The following is a 16,786-nucleotide window of genomic DNA, read 5'->3' on the forward strand; positions in this document are numbered from 1 at the left end:
CCTGCGACCCACAGCTTCCTGAGTAGTTCTCTGGAGGCACGGGATTCTTTGTTGTTGTGCTGCGTGGGTCTCCTTTTGCACCTCCTTTATCCTCTTGCTGTGGGACTCTTCTGTGTGTTGCCTGGTCTTCTGTGAGCCCTCTGAGTTGCTGAGAGCCTTCTCTGACTTCCCCTCCTGGGTAGAGTCCACCAGGTCCCTCCTGGTCCCGGGCAGCGCCATTTTCCGCTAACCGCGAGCTTTGCGTTTGCCAAGGGTTGTTGGCAGAATCCAGCTATGCAAACCAGACTGCAATCTTCCATCCGGTGTGGGACATCATCTGCACCAACCAGGAACCCACATCCGGCTTCTTGGGTGCAGTACTGACTGTTGTTCTTCACTGATGGTTCCTCTTTTGCACCTTCATTCTGTTTAGCAAGGGCTCCTGTTCTCCCTGGACTCTTCTGTGCTTCTTGGACTTGGTCCCCTTGTTCCACAGGTCTTCAGGTCCAGGAATCCACTGTTGCATAATGTTCTTTCTCATGTTCTTGTGTGTTCTAGGAAAGCTAATGTGTTTTACTCCTGCTTTCCTGGGTTCTGGGTTGGGTTCTACTACTTACCTTAGGTGTTTTCTAATACTCTCAGCACCCCTCTACACACTACACTAGCCTAGGTGGGAAACCAACATTCGCATTCAACTTTTTTAGTATATGGTTTGTGTTCCCCCCAGGCCCATTTCTAACTATTGTGGTTTTCACTAATTGCACTCTTTTCTAACTGTTTTATGCACATTTCTGCATACTAGGGTATATAATTTGTGTATTACTTACCTCCAAAGTGTGTATAATATCTATGGTATTTTTGGCCTTTGTGTCACAAAAATAAATTACCTTTATTTTTGTAACACTGAGTATTTTCTTTCATGTGTGTGAGTACTGTCTGACTACCGTGGTATTGCATGAGCTTTGCATGTCTCCTAGATAAGTCTTGGCTGCTCGGCTACAGCTACTCTAGAAAGCCTGGCTTCTAGACACTGCCTACATTTCACTAATAAAGGATAACTGGACCTGGTATACGTTGTAAGTACCTTAGGTACCCACTATAAACCAGGCCAGCCTCCTACAGGAGTACAGGAGAAAGGAAGAGCTGGTGGATTGGCCTATCGGGGTAGGCATCAGACGTGCAATCAGAACCACCCATATTAGCGATGTCCCTTCGATTTTTACCTGTCACCTGAAGGCCCTCTTATTTTAGGCAACTTTGATTGAAAGAAGTCCACTGAATTCTAAAACATTGTCAAGGTCATAGTAACTACAGTAATCTCTGCGACGAGAGCAAAGACAAGTGATATACCAAACAAATATTGTGATGTGACCTAGGATGTAAAAAATGTATTGACCTTGATTACGGCCTTACAATCGTGAGGTAAGAGTTTTTTTATATGTCTTTTTATCCATCCCCTAATTTAACTTACACCATTTAGTCTCCAAACAGCAAGGTTGTTCTTCTCATGTTTTAACCCTATTATGTATCAATGTGATTTATGTGTTTAAACTCGTCTGACTATGCTAGCTGGTTTAGAGAATTGCTATAGGCTATCGTGGTCATGTTGACTATGATATTGCAGAGTAGCTGGTAGAGGCTTTATGAATAGAGAAGAAATAAACTAATTGTGTCTTGAAGACTGAATAGCGATTGCCTCACAGAGATGGAACAATATGATATTAGGGCTAATTCACAAAGATAAACTTACACATGAAGAAAAATCTACACATATAAGTTTACTCTCACAGTCTTGAGTAACTATACTCATTTTGGCTATTCACCATTTAAAAGTGAAGACATATGTCGCCACCACCTAAAACACGGGGTGGAGTCAGCAAAAATGTTAATTATGACTGGAAAGTTACTACTAATAGTGACTTTACAAACATATTTTATGTTCCGCCCACTTGCAGAGACCTCCATAACTGGGACAGAGGTAAATTTCAATGTTACATAATTTTGTATTTTAAATGTAGAATAATATTCTACAGATATTACTGAACCATGGACTACATTTTAAATTGCATTCTTAATAAATATATTACATTAAATTAAAATTATTTTAGTAGACTTTTCAAACAAATTAAACAGACCTCCTTACTCCTCTCTAAATCACTCCCTTTCAGTTATAAATATTGCCCATTTTTCAGCCACTCCCTCGTACCTCCCACATTTTCTGCTAAAATGTATACCAATGTGTGCAGTGATTTCTGCAGTCGGGGAGGAGATCTCTGTACATATAAGATAGGAAAGACAGAGGCAAAGACATCTGAATATAGGTCAGTTAAAGCATATAGTAGGTACTATGATAGTAAGGGTACTGTAGTACTACTAGCGTACTACAAAATGCAGTTTATGAACAGGTCCCATTTATGCCATGGTGTGTGTGAGAAAAATATGTCTTTCTTGATAACAATTCCAAAAGATGTAGCTTTTTGGACTCCAAGATTTGGTCTCGATATGAGCCCGAATTATGCTAATCAGGCCCTGTCATGCATGCTCTGAGTGAGAAGGATATGTTCTACATTTTCAGTATATTTACCACAGCTGAAGGCCTGTTTAGACAGCTGGTCTGATCTCAAGGTTGCTAACACTGAAAGAAGTGTATAAATTCATAGCGGACTCACAATAAGAGCTCTCCTGATTTGCACTAAACAGGGTGGTGTATTCCCGAATTTCTCCAAGTAGTATGGAGACTGTCCCTGAAGCCCTGGCAAGGAAGGTGGTGGGATCCTGGGTTGCCTTAGGTGAGGCAAAGTATGATTCTTAGGGAATTAAGGTTTACCATGAGCTACAGGGCCCAATGACAGTGGTCTGACTAGATCTGCCTACAGTACAGGACAGATTTGCCTGTGGATAAGAAGGGCATTGGATTGGGAGACATGCCCATTCTTCTGTGATTTCTGGTGGTACTGACTCTGAGGCCTTGATTGCCAAGGTATTGGTGTGTTATTTATTGCTGCATCATTGCATGTGCTGGCAATGAGGACTCTCTATTGCCGGCACCTAGACGCTCTTTACTTCCAACCCTCTGGTATATGTTCATTCCAAGCTTATACCAAGCATCAATGTCCTTCAAAGTCCTTGTTCTCTTCTTTATTACATTTACACATACATGGTTTTCTGTTCAATGAGTGATGTAGAATTATATCTAACAAAAGTCTGAGACGACCGCTCATCAATCAATTTGCATGATATTTTGTGATGCCACTCTTTAAAGGATATACCAGTCCCAATGCATTTCGGGTTCAGAATCCCTTCCTCGGGGCAATTTGAAAAATAACTGGAAAAACTCTCACCTCAGCAGGAAATACAAAGCAACTCTGTACGATCAAAAATGGGGTCCACGTGACATAAAAAATATACCCATGCGTGTGCGTGGCATGCTTTCTAGTGTGACCATGCCAAGGATCACGAGCGGTGTGTGACATTCTGTGAATGAGTGTTCATTACCAAAAGACCAACTGCAAAACGCATAAATGAGTGAACTGTGATATTAAGAAACCATGGCTGCAGCAATCTTGCCTATTAGAAGCACACAGTGTGTTCAAACTGTTTGTTTATTGTACCACATAAATAATGACACTCTGTGAATTTGTCATTTATTGGATGCAATACAGAACACCCATTACGAGTTTCCCCAATTAGAATAGATAGGGAATAACATGTGGATTTTGGTGCTTTCGGCATCAAATTCTGCCTGTTCTGATATTTTTTTCGAGTCTCTTCTTTCATGGTATATATCAGCAGGTTTGACCCGCGGAAACTTCACAAAGGTTGGACAACTCCATCCTATTCGTAATTACGACACCAGACATAACAGTGGGTTGAACTGATGCCCCAATTTAACATGGCGTCTATAGTAGACGCCTAAGATTATGGTTGTGGGTCCCCAGATTAAAATAAGGGGTGGGAAACAGTTTCAACCTCTAGTGAATATGTTGTAGACCTGTCTTCACACTAGGCAGGTGGTGAAAGGTGTTTTGAGATTCATAATGTACATATGGCACGTTAATGTCAAAGGAGCATACAAGCTGACCTGTTACGCGTTTACCATTACGAGGTGAGGGAGGTGTATATGTTATTTGCCTAGTTCTGATGTATGTTTTTGTAGTTTAATAAACCACTGGGTAATGTGTATTTCCTGTGTATATACTGTAGCACTGTGGCTCTTCTTATCCAAAATATAACTACAACTATAAGGCTGCAATTTTCTCATATTTTCAATCGGACAGGTATTTCCTAGGATAATTACTTGCTTTCCATGAGAGGTAAGACTATTAGTTTATACCCACCTGCCTGGAGTAAAATCTGCCAGCAGTGGCTGAATATATACTGCAGTTGTATGTCGCCTCTCCCAAGTACAGGTAAGGGAAATGGGGAGTGCGCGCTTTTTCCATTTTAGGGCCTATATATTGGAATACGCTTTCTCTCACTCGGAGCACGAAACAGAATCTATTCAGATGTAGGAAGCAATTAAAGATCTATTTATCCACTAACCTAAACAGCTGGCGTAGGCATGGCTCTGTAAAAAGAGACCAGAGTCTCTTCAATGAGTAATGAGTAATTCTACAAATGTCTTAATGAACCACTAAAGGAATGGATGAATGCCTGAATAAATAAATAAATAAATAAATAAATAAAACATCTGGTAAGGATAATCATACAGGAATATTTAAGTGGATGACTTCCAGGAAAAAATCAGGGATCCAGGGAACCTCAGGAATCCATGCATGGTAGTTTGAGACACTGGGGAATTCATATGCTGCTCTTTAAATGAAATCTGTAGGGATTTTCAGTTCACGAAGCACAGGCTATCACAATTTTAACCAGAAGTGCCTGTGGGGTATGAAGTGCTGGAAAGCAAATGAACACAAACCTTTAGTGATCTCATAGTCTAGTAAGGTAGTTGGACATTTAATTTACATTTGTTTGTTTCTTAGTCCAATATTACATACAGTTGTTGATTACCATACATATTAAAATATCTTTCAATAGGGCCAGCAAATACTTCAGGAACTGTTAAGTCTCTACACCTGAATATGTCTTTTGGAGAATAATTGTTTAAGGACTGAATTCTGTCCATCTCCTCAACTAGGCTCCCGAAACATTAATCTTATGTATAATGTAATTTATTGTATTGTATGTGGTACTTCTATAGCGTTACCACAGCCAAAAGGCAGCTGAGCACTGTACAGGGTCAAAAACAAGCATACAGTCAATAAGTGATAGGAGAAATAGCTTGTTTTGGACTGTTAATGCATTGCGACGTGGTGTACTTTAAAGAGGTGTGTGTTCTTTAAAGAGATGTGTCTTGAACTCTCTCCTAAATCGGAGTAGCATTGATGTGGTCCTGATGGATACAGGGATGTTGTTCCTGATCCTGGGTGCACAGATGAAAAAATGCTGCTGCCTTGTTGTTTCCCTTTTTACACTTCTTGGTCTGAAGTCTGTCCTGGTGGTGGGTGTGCCAAGAACCACCAGAGATGGTGAGCTTGCCTGCAAGATGAGCTGTGGTGCTGATCGTGATTGCTTTGTGAATGATGCAGCTGCTTTTGAAGATGTTGCAGGCTGGAAATGGGATCCAAAGGAGTTCTATCAGAATGACTACTTTGTAGGTTTGCCTGCCTGCCAAGGATTTTTGGGTCATGGAAACTGATGCTTTGGAAGTGCTAATGTGTTAATGTGAAACAACTGACTGTACTGATGGTCCATTAAACTGGAGTGCTGGAATCCAGAAAGAAAGTGCAACATTTTGACTGTGAGGACTAGTTCTATGGAGACAAGGTTGACAGTAGCATTTTAGGTAAGTGGACCTCTAGGTCACAGAGAACCTGCCCTGAAGGACTTCCGCGATGCCTAAAAGAAGGTTACGTATTTGTGAACATGTTATGCCAGACAACTTTGGGAAACAGAGTTAGTTGTACATTGCACCTGATGTCCCCAGAACCTTGCCTGGGTACTTATTCAAGTTGATCCCCAAAAGAATACAAAAACTAAGGCAAAGTAATAAGAATCAGTCAGTGTAGGTACTAGCATTGTGAACTGTGTGCTCAGTACAGTCAAATCTGGAAACAGACACCCAAAGCAATCCCAGAATAATGGAACTTAAAACTATTGGTTAAAATGTTATGCAATTAGTAATGATACAGATAGCACAGTTGACTGTCTCTTAATCATGATATAACTGGGGCTATTCATAACTGAAAGTACATAATGTGCATGTGTACCTATATAAGCAACCACAGGCACATACATACACACTGGATGAACATACCTTTCATCTATCCCTTCATATATTTCATCATCATAATCTCCACTCTGGAAAAATAAGACAAAATAAAGCAATTAATTATGGATTCATAGTTACTGAAAACACAGATAGGAACTGAAATGAAATGACACACCACACATTAGTAAATGATCATGGTGCAAGCAGTACTTGAATGCCTCCAATGACAGAAAAAACAATGCCTGCAATTGGAGAGGTTAAAAATATTTAGAACAGAATTAATTTAAGTTCATGTGACACAAATTTTGAAATCCAGACCAGTATCAGATTCTGCAGCAGATTTTACTAACAAACCTGAGGGGGGCGACTTCTGATTATGCTAGAACATGTGATGTCCTCCTTAATATCTTTTTTGCTAGCATCTCTCTGTCCTGAGTGGTCATTAAGTGAGGGATGGGTACCATATTGTTTGAATCCCTGAATGCACATTTATAGCACACTCCATTCACCACGGGCTCTTCAAGCACTCATGTAAACCAGCAGATTGCAGTCTGACACTAAGAGCATGCTACGGCTTGCGGACAGAACAATGATTAGCTAGTTCCTGATGGGTGTGATAGATGCATTTTTTCTGTAAATTAAGCAGGAGATAATTCCTCAGCTTTGTAACTTTTACTGAGAAAGATCTCCCTCTGTGTCCTGTCAGCATACCTCAAATAAGAGCTTACATGAGATTGTGAGGAGCCCACCTCCATCATGAGTTCAGACAGAGGTAGATCATTCCTGTCTTGGAAGCAAGGGTTGTATGTCTATATATCAAGGCTAAATATCAATTTACAAAAGGAACTGAATTACCTACATCTTCTACCACTATACTATTCTTAACTCCACATCTACCTAAATGGACATATCATGCAATGTTGTGGTTAGGTCGATGTAGTGGTTGTAACATTTTGTTATATGGCATATCACATGTAATATACTGACCCTGTGCCAGAGGTAGGGCTGTCTTTCCAGTGCTGTCTTTATGAGTTGTTATAGTATTACACAGTACATCCCACCATTCCTTTTGAGCATGCATCTCAAAAAGTTGAGCCCAGGTTATTTTGTCATAAAATCAAGATAGGACTGACAAAAGAGTTGCACTTCTCTTTAAGGACTTACTTATAGCCTTACATTCTGTGTCAAATCTAGAACGAATCCAAGACACACTACCTTAATTTCTTTGAAAATGTCAAAGAAAAGAATATTATGTACTAGAACATTTTAAATACATTTGGGTAGAAGGTTTGTGGGAGCTATAGATGAGAATTCCAGACATTTGAGCCCAGTGTACTTTTTCATCAATTTGTAGTTACATTTCATTGTTCCTAATTGTGAGAAAGTGAATTATAGTTAAGGAGGATGGTAGTCCACCACTAGTAATAATGTCACCATTCTTCTTAGTTCCAGTAAAAATTTCAGTAATTTAAACCTGAGCTCAACCTCCGGTAGCTATGGCACAGAGCAGACAGACCTAACTTTAAAAATGTGTGAAACACTTCTAAGTACCAAAACAGTTAATACCAATAAAAATCCCACTCCAAATTATAAGAACAGAGAATAATTTCATGAACGAAATGACATCAAAATGACAGAAAACTAATAAGGGGAACAGGAGATATGAATTTATAAAATGAAAATAGTGACATAAAGTGTTAAGTGCCAACCATGGTCATCTGGTTGGGGGTGACTGGGACCTAAACACAAATTAAGGCTGACTTTGTGGAGCATGGGTTGAATACGGAAACCCGGTTTGTGCCAGATGGAAGTTTTACCTTCTGACTTACTCTCTGAATAGGAACTAAAAAATCTTCAGCAGAACAAGGCATCCAGCTGTGGCTCAGAGGGAATCCATGAGGACAGACAGCTGTCGGACAAGGTTGGACTGGTAACAGATTTAAAAAAAAAGTCCAGGAATGAACTTTGTAACTGTTTCCTAGGTGGAGGTAACGTTTTAAAATGTAATACTGTATTCAAATGCTTTCCTACGGAACAGCTAACCCTGCTACAGTGAAAATAGCTCTAGGTCCAAATCACTATAAGGACCTCTTTAACATTTAACATTTATATGTCCTATATGCAAGAGAGGCCTTTTCCTACACTAACACATAGCCAATCAGAATCCTGCCTCCCTCTGAGTAACGGAGGGTTGCCATAAACAGCACATTGGTTCAAATAAAAATCTGCAATTCCTCATCCATGCTGCCAGTACTACAAGTATGGATATGGAGGGCATCCTTTCTTACAGCAGTGGATCTGGATGCTGTGAACCCTGATGTAGAGCTAAGTCAGTGCACATTTAGCCAAACAAACAACCACAGATAACTCACTCCTACAACATAAGACACACTTACATTATCTCTGAAATTACAGAGTAAGTTGTACATGTTTCAAAACTGCTGGCCAATACTCCATGTGCAAATCAACCCAGTCGGTTCTACCACTACTAAAAAAATATATTGCATGGCAGACATTGATATCAATTTGAAAGTTAACGCCTCTCCTTTAGCTGACTATCCTACACTACATCTTGCTTTTATGGACCTTTCCTCTCCATTTAAAGGAGAAAGCTGCAGTCAGTCCTTATCAGCATGAGTATAGAAAGCAAAATAGTAAATTTTCCTACATTAGCTACAGAGGGACCTGACTGCCGCTGTCAGATACGAGGGGCAAGCTATCCCACTCATTTAGTGTCCAAAGTGGGGTTAGACAGGGATGTATTCTGCCCCCTTGCTGTTTACACTGTTTATCAACAACAAGGGCTCAACTGTTCCTGATGCATGTAAGGACATCCCACTCACAGGCCAGTATCTCATCCCAGCCCTCCTCTACTCTGATGATGCAGTATTGATAACATGTACCGTGGTGGGATTAAACCCCCTTTTAGAAGCTTTCGTCAGCTACATGAGTGACCTTACGTTGAATACCAAATATAGTAAATCCCATACAATGGTAGTGGGCTGTCGAGGAAGGGACACCAGGGGAAATGCTCCATTTAAGGTAACAATATCTGTAGATTTAAGTTGTTCTCATATCTTGGTGTACCGTTTGGGGAAAATGGATCCTGGGCTCCCTTGGTAAGAGTGAAAATCACTCTTTCTAGAGTGGTCCCTTCTGTATTCGACTTTGCCATTTGGTTGGGAGCAAAGCCTATTCAGGCTATGCTAAAGATTTACCAATCCAGGTGTATACCGATGGTAAGCTATGAAACTATGGCAGCAACAACTGGGGTATAGAGGGGCTACTGAGCTACAGATCATAGAGAAAGAAAATTATGAGGTGTCTACTCTCCCTTCCACACCCTCATATTTTACATGAAGAACTAGGGGAAAGTTATATTTCCGATCTTTTAGTCATTCGCTCCCTCCTCAGCTGGCTCTCAGTGTGGCTAAACAATGAGCTGACTCTGAATCAGGCATTTTTTCAGACTGTAAGAACATTGTAACAATCCACAAGATCCCTTGGCTCAGGTGTATTAAATTAATTTTTACCAACTTGAGTCATCCAGAACTCTACAGTTCACCTGAGAAAATTGTCCGACATGTTTTAGTCACCACACAAGCTAATATCTGCAATTGCTTGCCAATGAGTGTGAATGTTATAATGTGGCACGCTTCTTAGAAGAGGCAGTGAGGCGACATCTTTGCTATGAAGATTAATTGTGATTATACGAATCAAGACTCCAGCTATGTGAAATGGTTATCAATGCATCAATGTGAATCCCTTCCATATCGGCTCTTAATGGACTCACTAAATGAATAAATTTATCTCCAAAGGTCAAATGATGCATGCATTGATTGCACACCTGATCGTATTTGCTTCCAAGTAATTTCATTGTATTTGGATTTTCTAGCTCCATAAATGCATATTACAATAGTGCAACAAAATGTCTGTATCAAAGTGTATGAGTAATTGTTGCTTCTCTTTGCTTGCCACTGTTCCAGTCCTCTGGCTGTGCTTTCAGCCATCACTTCAGATGTTGTAAGTTTCGATTAAAATTTAACCCATTCTAAATGCCTTGGAAAAATACAAATAAACAGTTGAAGAGAACTGGGAGGAAAAGTGCTCAGCTGCAAAATGTGTAGGATAGTCAGCTCAAAATTCTTTATTCGGTTACTTTAAAAACCATAAAAGAAGCAATAAGTAAAAACTTACAATACAATAAAATGAGTATTTGCTCAAGTGACACAATATGTACAATTAAAAGGTCTCAGAGCCTAATTTAGGTCTTGACGGAAGTGAATACTCTTTCACAAACATGACGGATATTACAATCCCATGATATCCTATGGTGATCGTAATCAGGTGGACCTGGTATCCGTCATGCTTGTGACAGACTATTCCCCTCCACCAAGATCTAAATTAGGCTTTTAGTCTCGTTACTGTAACAATAAATATCTGTGAACCAAGATAAAAAACCATAAAGTCACCAACATAATTAACAGAGATCACTCTTACTAATTATACAGAACTTTAAACCCCTATGCAGGGCTCTAAAGTGCATTTTCAGTTGCGTAGCATGATATACCATGAGGGAGTGTGTGGTTGGTTGAATGTGTATTTGTTGTGATCCTATGTGGGGGCCCTTTTTGTGTCATGCATGAGTAATCAGGTGCTATTATCTTGTATCGGGGTGCAGTGCTTCGCAGTGTGATGGGGAGCAGTACGAGACAGCCGTGCACATGGTAAATATAGTCAGGACTGTGACATGGGGCAGATACACAGGCGCTGAGAGTGTGTTCAGCAGAAAAGGGGAATAATCAGAAAAGGCACACTGACATACCAGGCAACACGAGGCAGAAATGCTGTCAAATGAGTAAAACGATTACAAGTGGATAAGGAAAGGAGTTGTTGAAATGAGCAGTAGCCATGCACCTGCTTCCAAAGGCAGGGATACTGCCAACTACGGTACAAATATGCCTCGTGAATTTGGAAGGAACCGGAAGAGCATAAAGGAATCAAGGTTGGCAACCTCAGCCAAACAACACAATCTCTAAAAGGACCATATTCCACCTACCCCAGATAGGCGGAAGGAAACCAAACTTTTGAGCAGGGGTTTGCAACCCAGGCTCCTCTTATGCTCTTGAAGGTTCCCAAAGGTGAACAAGCACCTGTCAGCTGATCCCATCAGATCATGGCTCAGACCCTTGCTAGACTGGCGCCCTGCACATGTGAGGGTGGACGAAGAAGCGCTTGGTAGGTTGCTGACAGTGCAAGAGTGAAATGGCCTTTAGTTCTCACTGGTCCATGCAAGCACAGCACTACTGTGAGGCCCCAAAGACCCTTGTCCTTTGTACTTTAGATGAGGAGATATCCTGCGGTCCTTCTAGAATTTCCTCCCAGACAACGTCCATATTTGGAACTTAACTTTGACGTCAACAAAGTTGACACTTTCGGCATTTACGTTTTGTTTGACATGTTACATAACAGAAAATCAAGGATGCGACTTACTGCGTCTCCGGTGCTGTTGAATGAGTTACCTGAAATGAACAAAACAGAGAATGACCAAATCGCCAATTTGAGTTCACCACCATCGGATCTTACCAGCAGCGCGAAAATAAGTCCCTTGCTGCCCCGTATAAAAGTGAACGGCCTTCGTTGTTGTGTTTGGCCATTTATCTTTTACAAGGAAGGCACTAAGGTATTTCATACACGCTGATATTATTAGATGTGTAAAATTTAGGAATATATTTTAAAAACACTCTGATTACCTTAATGTAGCCTACCCACATGCCATGATTATTGGAGGCGATGTATGAAGGAGCTAGAGGTTTACTACTGTTGCACCTCTTGACTTGCGGATACTTGAAGAACTATAATTTTTAGTTTTTCAATCAACCAATCAATCAATCAAAACATCTTTATTTGGCTGCAAACAGCCATAACTGCAAGTAGGATACGAACAAAGTCAAAAACATCAAACCATACAATGGTCATAATCAAATTAAACAGTTAAAAGCATCTAATACAGCGTATAGCCTAACCTTGAAGCACCAACTTCAAACGAACTGCAGCCTGACATATACATAAACACATATTCAGATTTTTCATCATCTAACAGATCTAACGAAAAGTGATAAACTGATAAACAACTCTAAAGATTCTTGCGCTTCAGCAAAGGTACAAGAAATATTCTGGTATACATTTTATAATATTCACAGAAAAAAAGAGATTGCAAGATAGTTTGTTTCTGCGAGTTTCTGCGTGGACATACCAAAGATTCCAATTTTGCCTGAAACCCACTCGGAAAACAAAGGTGGTAATTCACAGTAGCTGCCTGAAAGCTAAACCATAAAAATCTTCGCCAGCTTCTATTACCATTCCACAGGTAGTTGGTGGGGATATCGCCAGCGTTAAAATGTAAGTAGTTCTTAACAACTGACTTATGCTCTTCGGCCCGAGGCCTCTCCACTCTAGCACGCTTCAGCAATAAGCCTTGCACGCGCTGTCTGCCAATGAAAGCACCCTGTGTCCCATCTAAGAATAGATCTGCTAAACCGATCACCTCTAGAGATATATTAACATAGGCTAACCAGGCAATAGTACGGTCCCTATCACATGTCAACCAGTCTAAAATAATCTCTTTTGAAATCACTGCTTCTTCCAGCTCCAAATTGAAATCCAGAGAAGAACCCTCTGACTACCAGTAACATCACATAGAAAATCCACGCCCAGTTGGTTGTGGCATATAAAGCTGGGAGTTGTTTGAAGGGCTAATAATATTCTCTAACAAAAATGAATTTCCTCCCTTTGAAGATTACTCTGATCCCCTATTACCCAGATTCCCACCCCTATACGTTGCTATCGGTGCACACTGAGCACAGTATATATGCATAAGGGAACTAAGAGGTTTCTCACTCTTTGGTGATGGGAGGCTCAGCAAGGGACCGACAGCCCTCGAAAACGTAAACTAATATGATGGGCCCATTAACCAGATGAGCTAAAAGGAATGCCCAAGTAAGATAAAGTGCTGGTGCTTAAAAGACGTAAGGCCCTAGAGTGCAGGCAATTAAGACTGTATCATCTGCGTAAAGCAACATAGGGAGAGGAACACCCTTCACCTTAGGCACACCAGGGGTACGTTTACTAAGTTCTGCACTTAATTCATTAATATATAGAATAAAAAGAAGCGGGGTGAGGACGCACCCCTACTGTACACCCCACCCGGGCAATACTAAGGCCAGATTTACAGGCCCCTAGATCCATCGTGGCGTCACTTTTAGTGACACTAGGGTGGCGCTATTTACAGCACCATATTTACAAGGAAGTGTTAAGTCACTTTTTGTGGCTTAATGCCTCCTTGTAAATATGGGCCCCTCCGACACAGTTTTCTGCGGCAGAGGGGTGTGCAACAGGTGTTGCTGTGGGTGTTCCATGCAACACCTACTGCTTTTGACGTTGCCCCAGATTTACGAGAAATCATAAATCTGTGGCAGCGACAAAAACTAACGCCACTCCACGGGTGGCGTTGTCATGGCACAACAAGGAAGAATACTTTCATTCCTCCACGTTTTTGTCTTTTCTATTTGTGCTGCGTTCTGCAAGGAAACTTGGGAAACTAATTTTATTATTTTTGACTGTAATGTGTGTTTTAGTCTCCCTGCAGTTCCTTCCGATTTGGCAGGGCTTCAGGTGGGCTATCAATTTAGGTGAATCTTTTGGTAGGGTGCCATGTAGAGGAAGTAAATGTACCTAGTCATTACTTTCAAGTTGTGAGTTAATTTGACTTTAATTTTTATTAACTTTAATAACAATGATTTTCTGGATGTGCCAAACCGGAAATTCCCAGGCCCCTTTTCATATATTTCCACTTCAGTAGAAGAAAAAACCCAGCAAGGAGAACAACTGTATCTTTGCTTGTGGGGCAATTTTAATGCTGGTCTACCACATTCAGGTGGTGAGGGGGAAACAGTTGATCCCAGTAGGTACACTAATCATGGTAAGGAACTTCCGGCCTTTGTCACCTCTGCAGACTTATGCAATGCTATGAAGGATGCTAGGGCCGATAGGCAGGGCTATCTACTTTTAGAGCCAGAAACAGCTCTTCATTCACTAATTATATTTTTATTTCTTAAAATTTGAGGGGGTTGTTACTATACAGTGCTGTTGTTGATACTGATTACAGGAATCATAACCAAATGTAATAATTTTGCAAGTTTCTAATAGGGAACTTTATCAAGAAGCCGTAGGCCTTGTGACTGTGTTTTCATCAATTGACAAGCTTAAGCTATGTTGGAAATTACCTAATCCATCTAAGTTTGTCACAGGACTTCTTGCTGAAAATTTACAAATGGTTTTGGAATGTCTTCATGTAAGTGTGGATAAGGACAATGTTGTGAAACCTTTGCCACTCTTTGTGAAAATATGAGATCCTCCCTTTCCAAACCTATCAAAGCAGACTCCGGGTACCCACGTTGGTTCAATCACGTTGGTTCTCGGGTGAATCGCGATCTGCACAAGGTCTTAACTACCCAAACTCATGATCGTATTGCAGTGGCCGCTAAGTGTAAATATTGTAAAGCGGTCACTACAAGGAGAAGGAAAGAAGCTATTTCTCAGCAGTGGGATTCACTAACCGAGGCGGCTTGTACAGGGAATGGCAGTCATTTTGGAGGGCTGTTTCTCAGCTACGACTCCTGGACCATAATGTTGTGCCAACCAGATGTCACATAAGGGCAGAGGAGTGGGTGGCTCATTTAAAAAAATCTATTTAGATGTTACAGTAAGCACACCATATTTTTGGGCAGGGGACCCACTTCTTTTTCCCACTTTTTCTGTGCAGGAAGTGACGCTGGCTATCCAAGAGAGTGCATGAGGAAAGGCACCTAGGCCAAATGGGGTATCGATTGATGTAATTAAGTGTAACACAGATCTGTGGGCCTCATTGTTAACAAATGTGTACAACTGCATGAGTGACAAGGTGATTCCCTGTTCATGGTCATTTTTGTGCCGATTTTTAAGAAGCTTGATTTTTAAGATTTTTAAAGAAGATTTTTAAGAAGAGATTTTTAGACTCTGCAATAGAGCAGAGTCTAAGTGTTGCCGACCAATTTCCCTGATAGATATCCCTGCTAAGATTCTGGGAAGGGTACTATATAACAGAATAGTAGAGTGTGCCAACACCAATGAAGTGTAGAATAAATGCCAATATGGCTTTTGTAGCGGGCTGGGGACGGCCGCTCAATGTCTTAACTTGAATTTAATAATTGGAAAGTACACTGTGGCCAAGAAGTCTGCATTGTAATTGGCCTTTATGAAATTGTCCACAGCTTTTGACTGTGTCAACCGGGGAAAGCTGTGGAAAATGCTTATCAATTTATGTAGGGATCCTTCTTTGGTCCATATGATAGCTTCTTGGTGTACAGGGAACAAGGCAAGAATTAGGTTTGGGATTAACGGGGAAATCACAGACGAATTTAGGCCCAGATGTACAAAAAAGTGGCACAGCGTAAAAATTTGCAGGGCTGTGCCACTTTTGAAATGCAGGGATGCACCGTATTTATTAAAATGTGTTTCCACCTGTGCCAGCACTAAATTTAGCTGCCAGCATCAACGCACCATAGTGCATGACAGTGACATGGCAGCCCTCCTCTCACCAGGGCCGATGCAGGGACTTGTAGTCCAGGCCCCCAGGCAGCACAAACAGCGCGTCCTACTATTTAATCTAGGTATTTTAATGAGCATTATACATGCACAGCATATTAGATTATATAGAAAGATTCAGCCCAACACACCTCCTAATTAACAAAATAATCTTAGGCTAGTGTTTACCATGAACTTTAAAGGACAACGTACCCACATTTGCTATAAACTGATTATTCTTTAAGAAACATTGTATATGGCTAATATCGTACATTCTTACCTTCAAATGAAACATCATCGTAATTTTCTTCTGACTCTACTGTTCTGTAAACAAAAGTAAAACACTGGTGAGCAATTCAATAATAATGTAACTTAAACACTAGCTTCTAATGAGCATGTATCTTGCTATGGGTAGGCAAAGAGGCATACCACAAAATTAACAAGGGCATTCTCTGAGAGGGGTGTTCAGTGTCATGGAATGCAATTTTAGTACTGTGTTAAGGTAACTGAAACCTCATGGAAAAATATCCCTATTAATTACAAATGTTATAGAATTGTTTTTATTCAATGATACGCATCATCATGTGGATATCTCTGGATTTTATATTCATAGGCAGGGAAAAATGTATATATTACTAAAAGACGCAGCCCCGCATTACAAGCATTGGGGTGGGTACCAGTAGTTACCAGCACCTTTGGAGTCACGAGATCTGAAAGAACACTGCAGATCTATTAAATTTCACATGGAGGTTTTAGCTTCTGAAAACAGGTGAAATCTCCTTGTGGAAGTATGTTGGGAAAATTAGGAATTACCGTCTAAATTGGACCAGGGATTACTGATTCCCATGGTAATCCTTCACTTCTTACTGGGCCCTCAGGATTCAAATTGCGCTGAGCTTGATTTCTCCC

General features: G+C 40.6%; 1 protein-coding gene across 4 annotated transcripts in view; it reads right to left on the reverse strand.

The window, feature by feature from the left end:
• Positions 1-16,786, reverse strand: part of FYB1 (FYN binding protein 1) — a 602,843-nt gene that overhangs the window by 192,569 nt on the left and 393,488 nt on the right. For all 4 annotated transcript variants that reach the window (XM_069221341.1, XM_069221354.1, XM_069221340.1 and 1 more), the window contains exons 4-6: positions 16,158-16,201; positions 11,747-11,775; positions 6,299-6,342 (exon numbers count right to left, since the gene is read on the reverse strand). In XM_069221341.1, the coding sequence (XP_069077442.1) occupies positions 6,299-6,342; positions 11,747-11,775; positions 16,158-16,201 (117 nt within the window). The remainder of the gene's footprint in view (positions 1-6,298; positions 6,343-11,746; positions 11,776-16,157; positions 16,202-16,786) is intronic.

The sequence above is a fragment of the Pleurodeles waltl genome, chromosome 1_1, assembly GCF_031143425.1.
Source record: "Pleurodeles waltl isolate 20211129_DDA chromosome 1_1, aPleWal1.hap1.20221129, whole genome shotgun sequence".
Lineage (NCBI taxonomy): Eukaryota > Metazoa > Chordata > Amphibia > Caudata > Salamandridae > Pleurodeles > Pleurodeles waltl.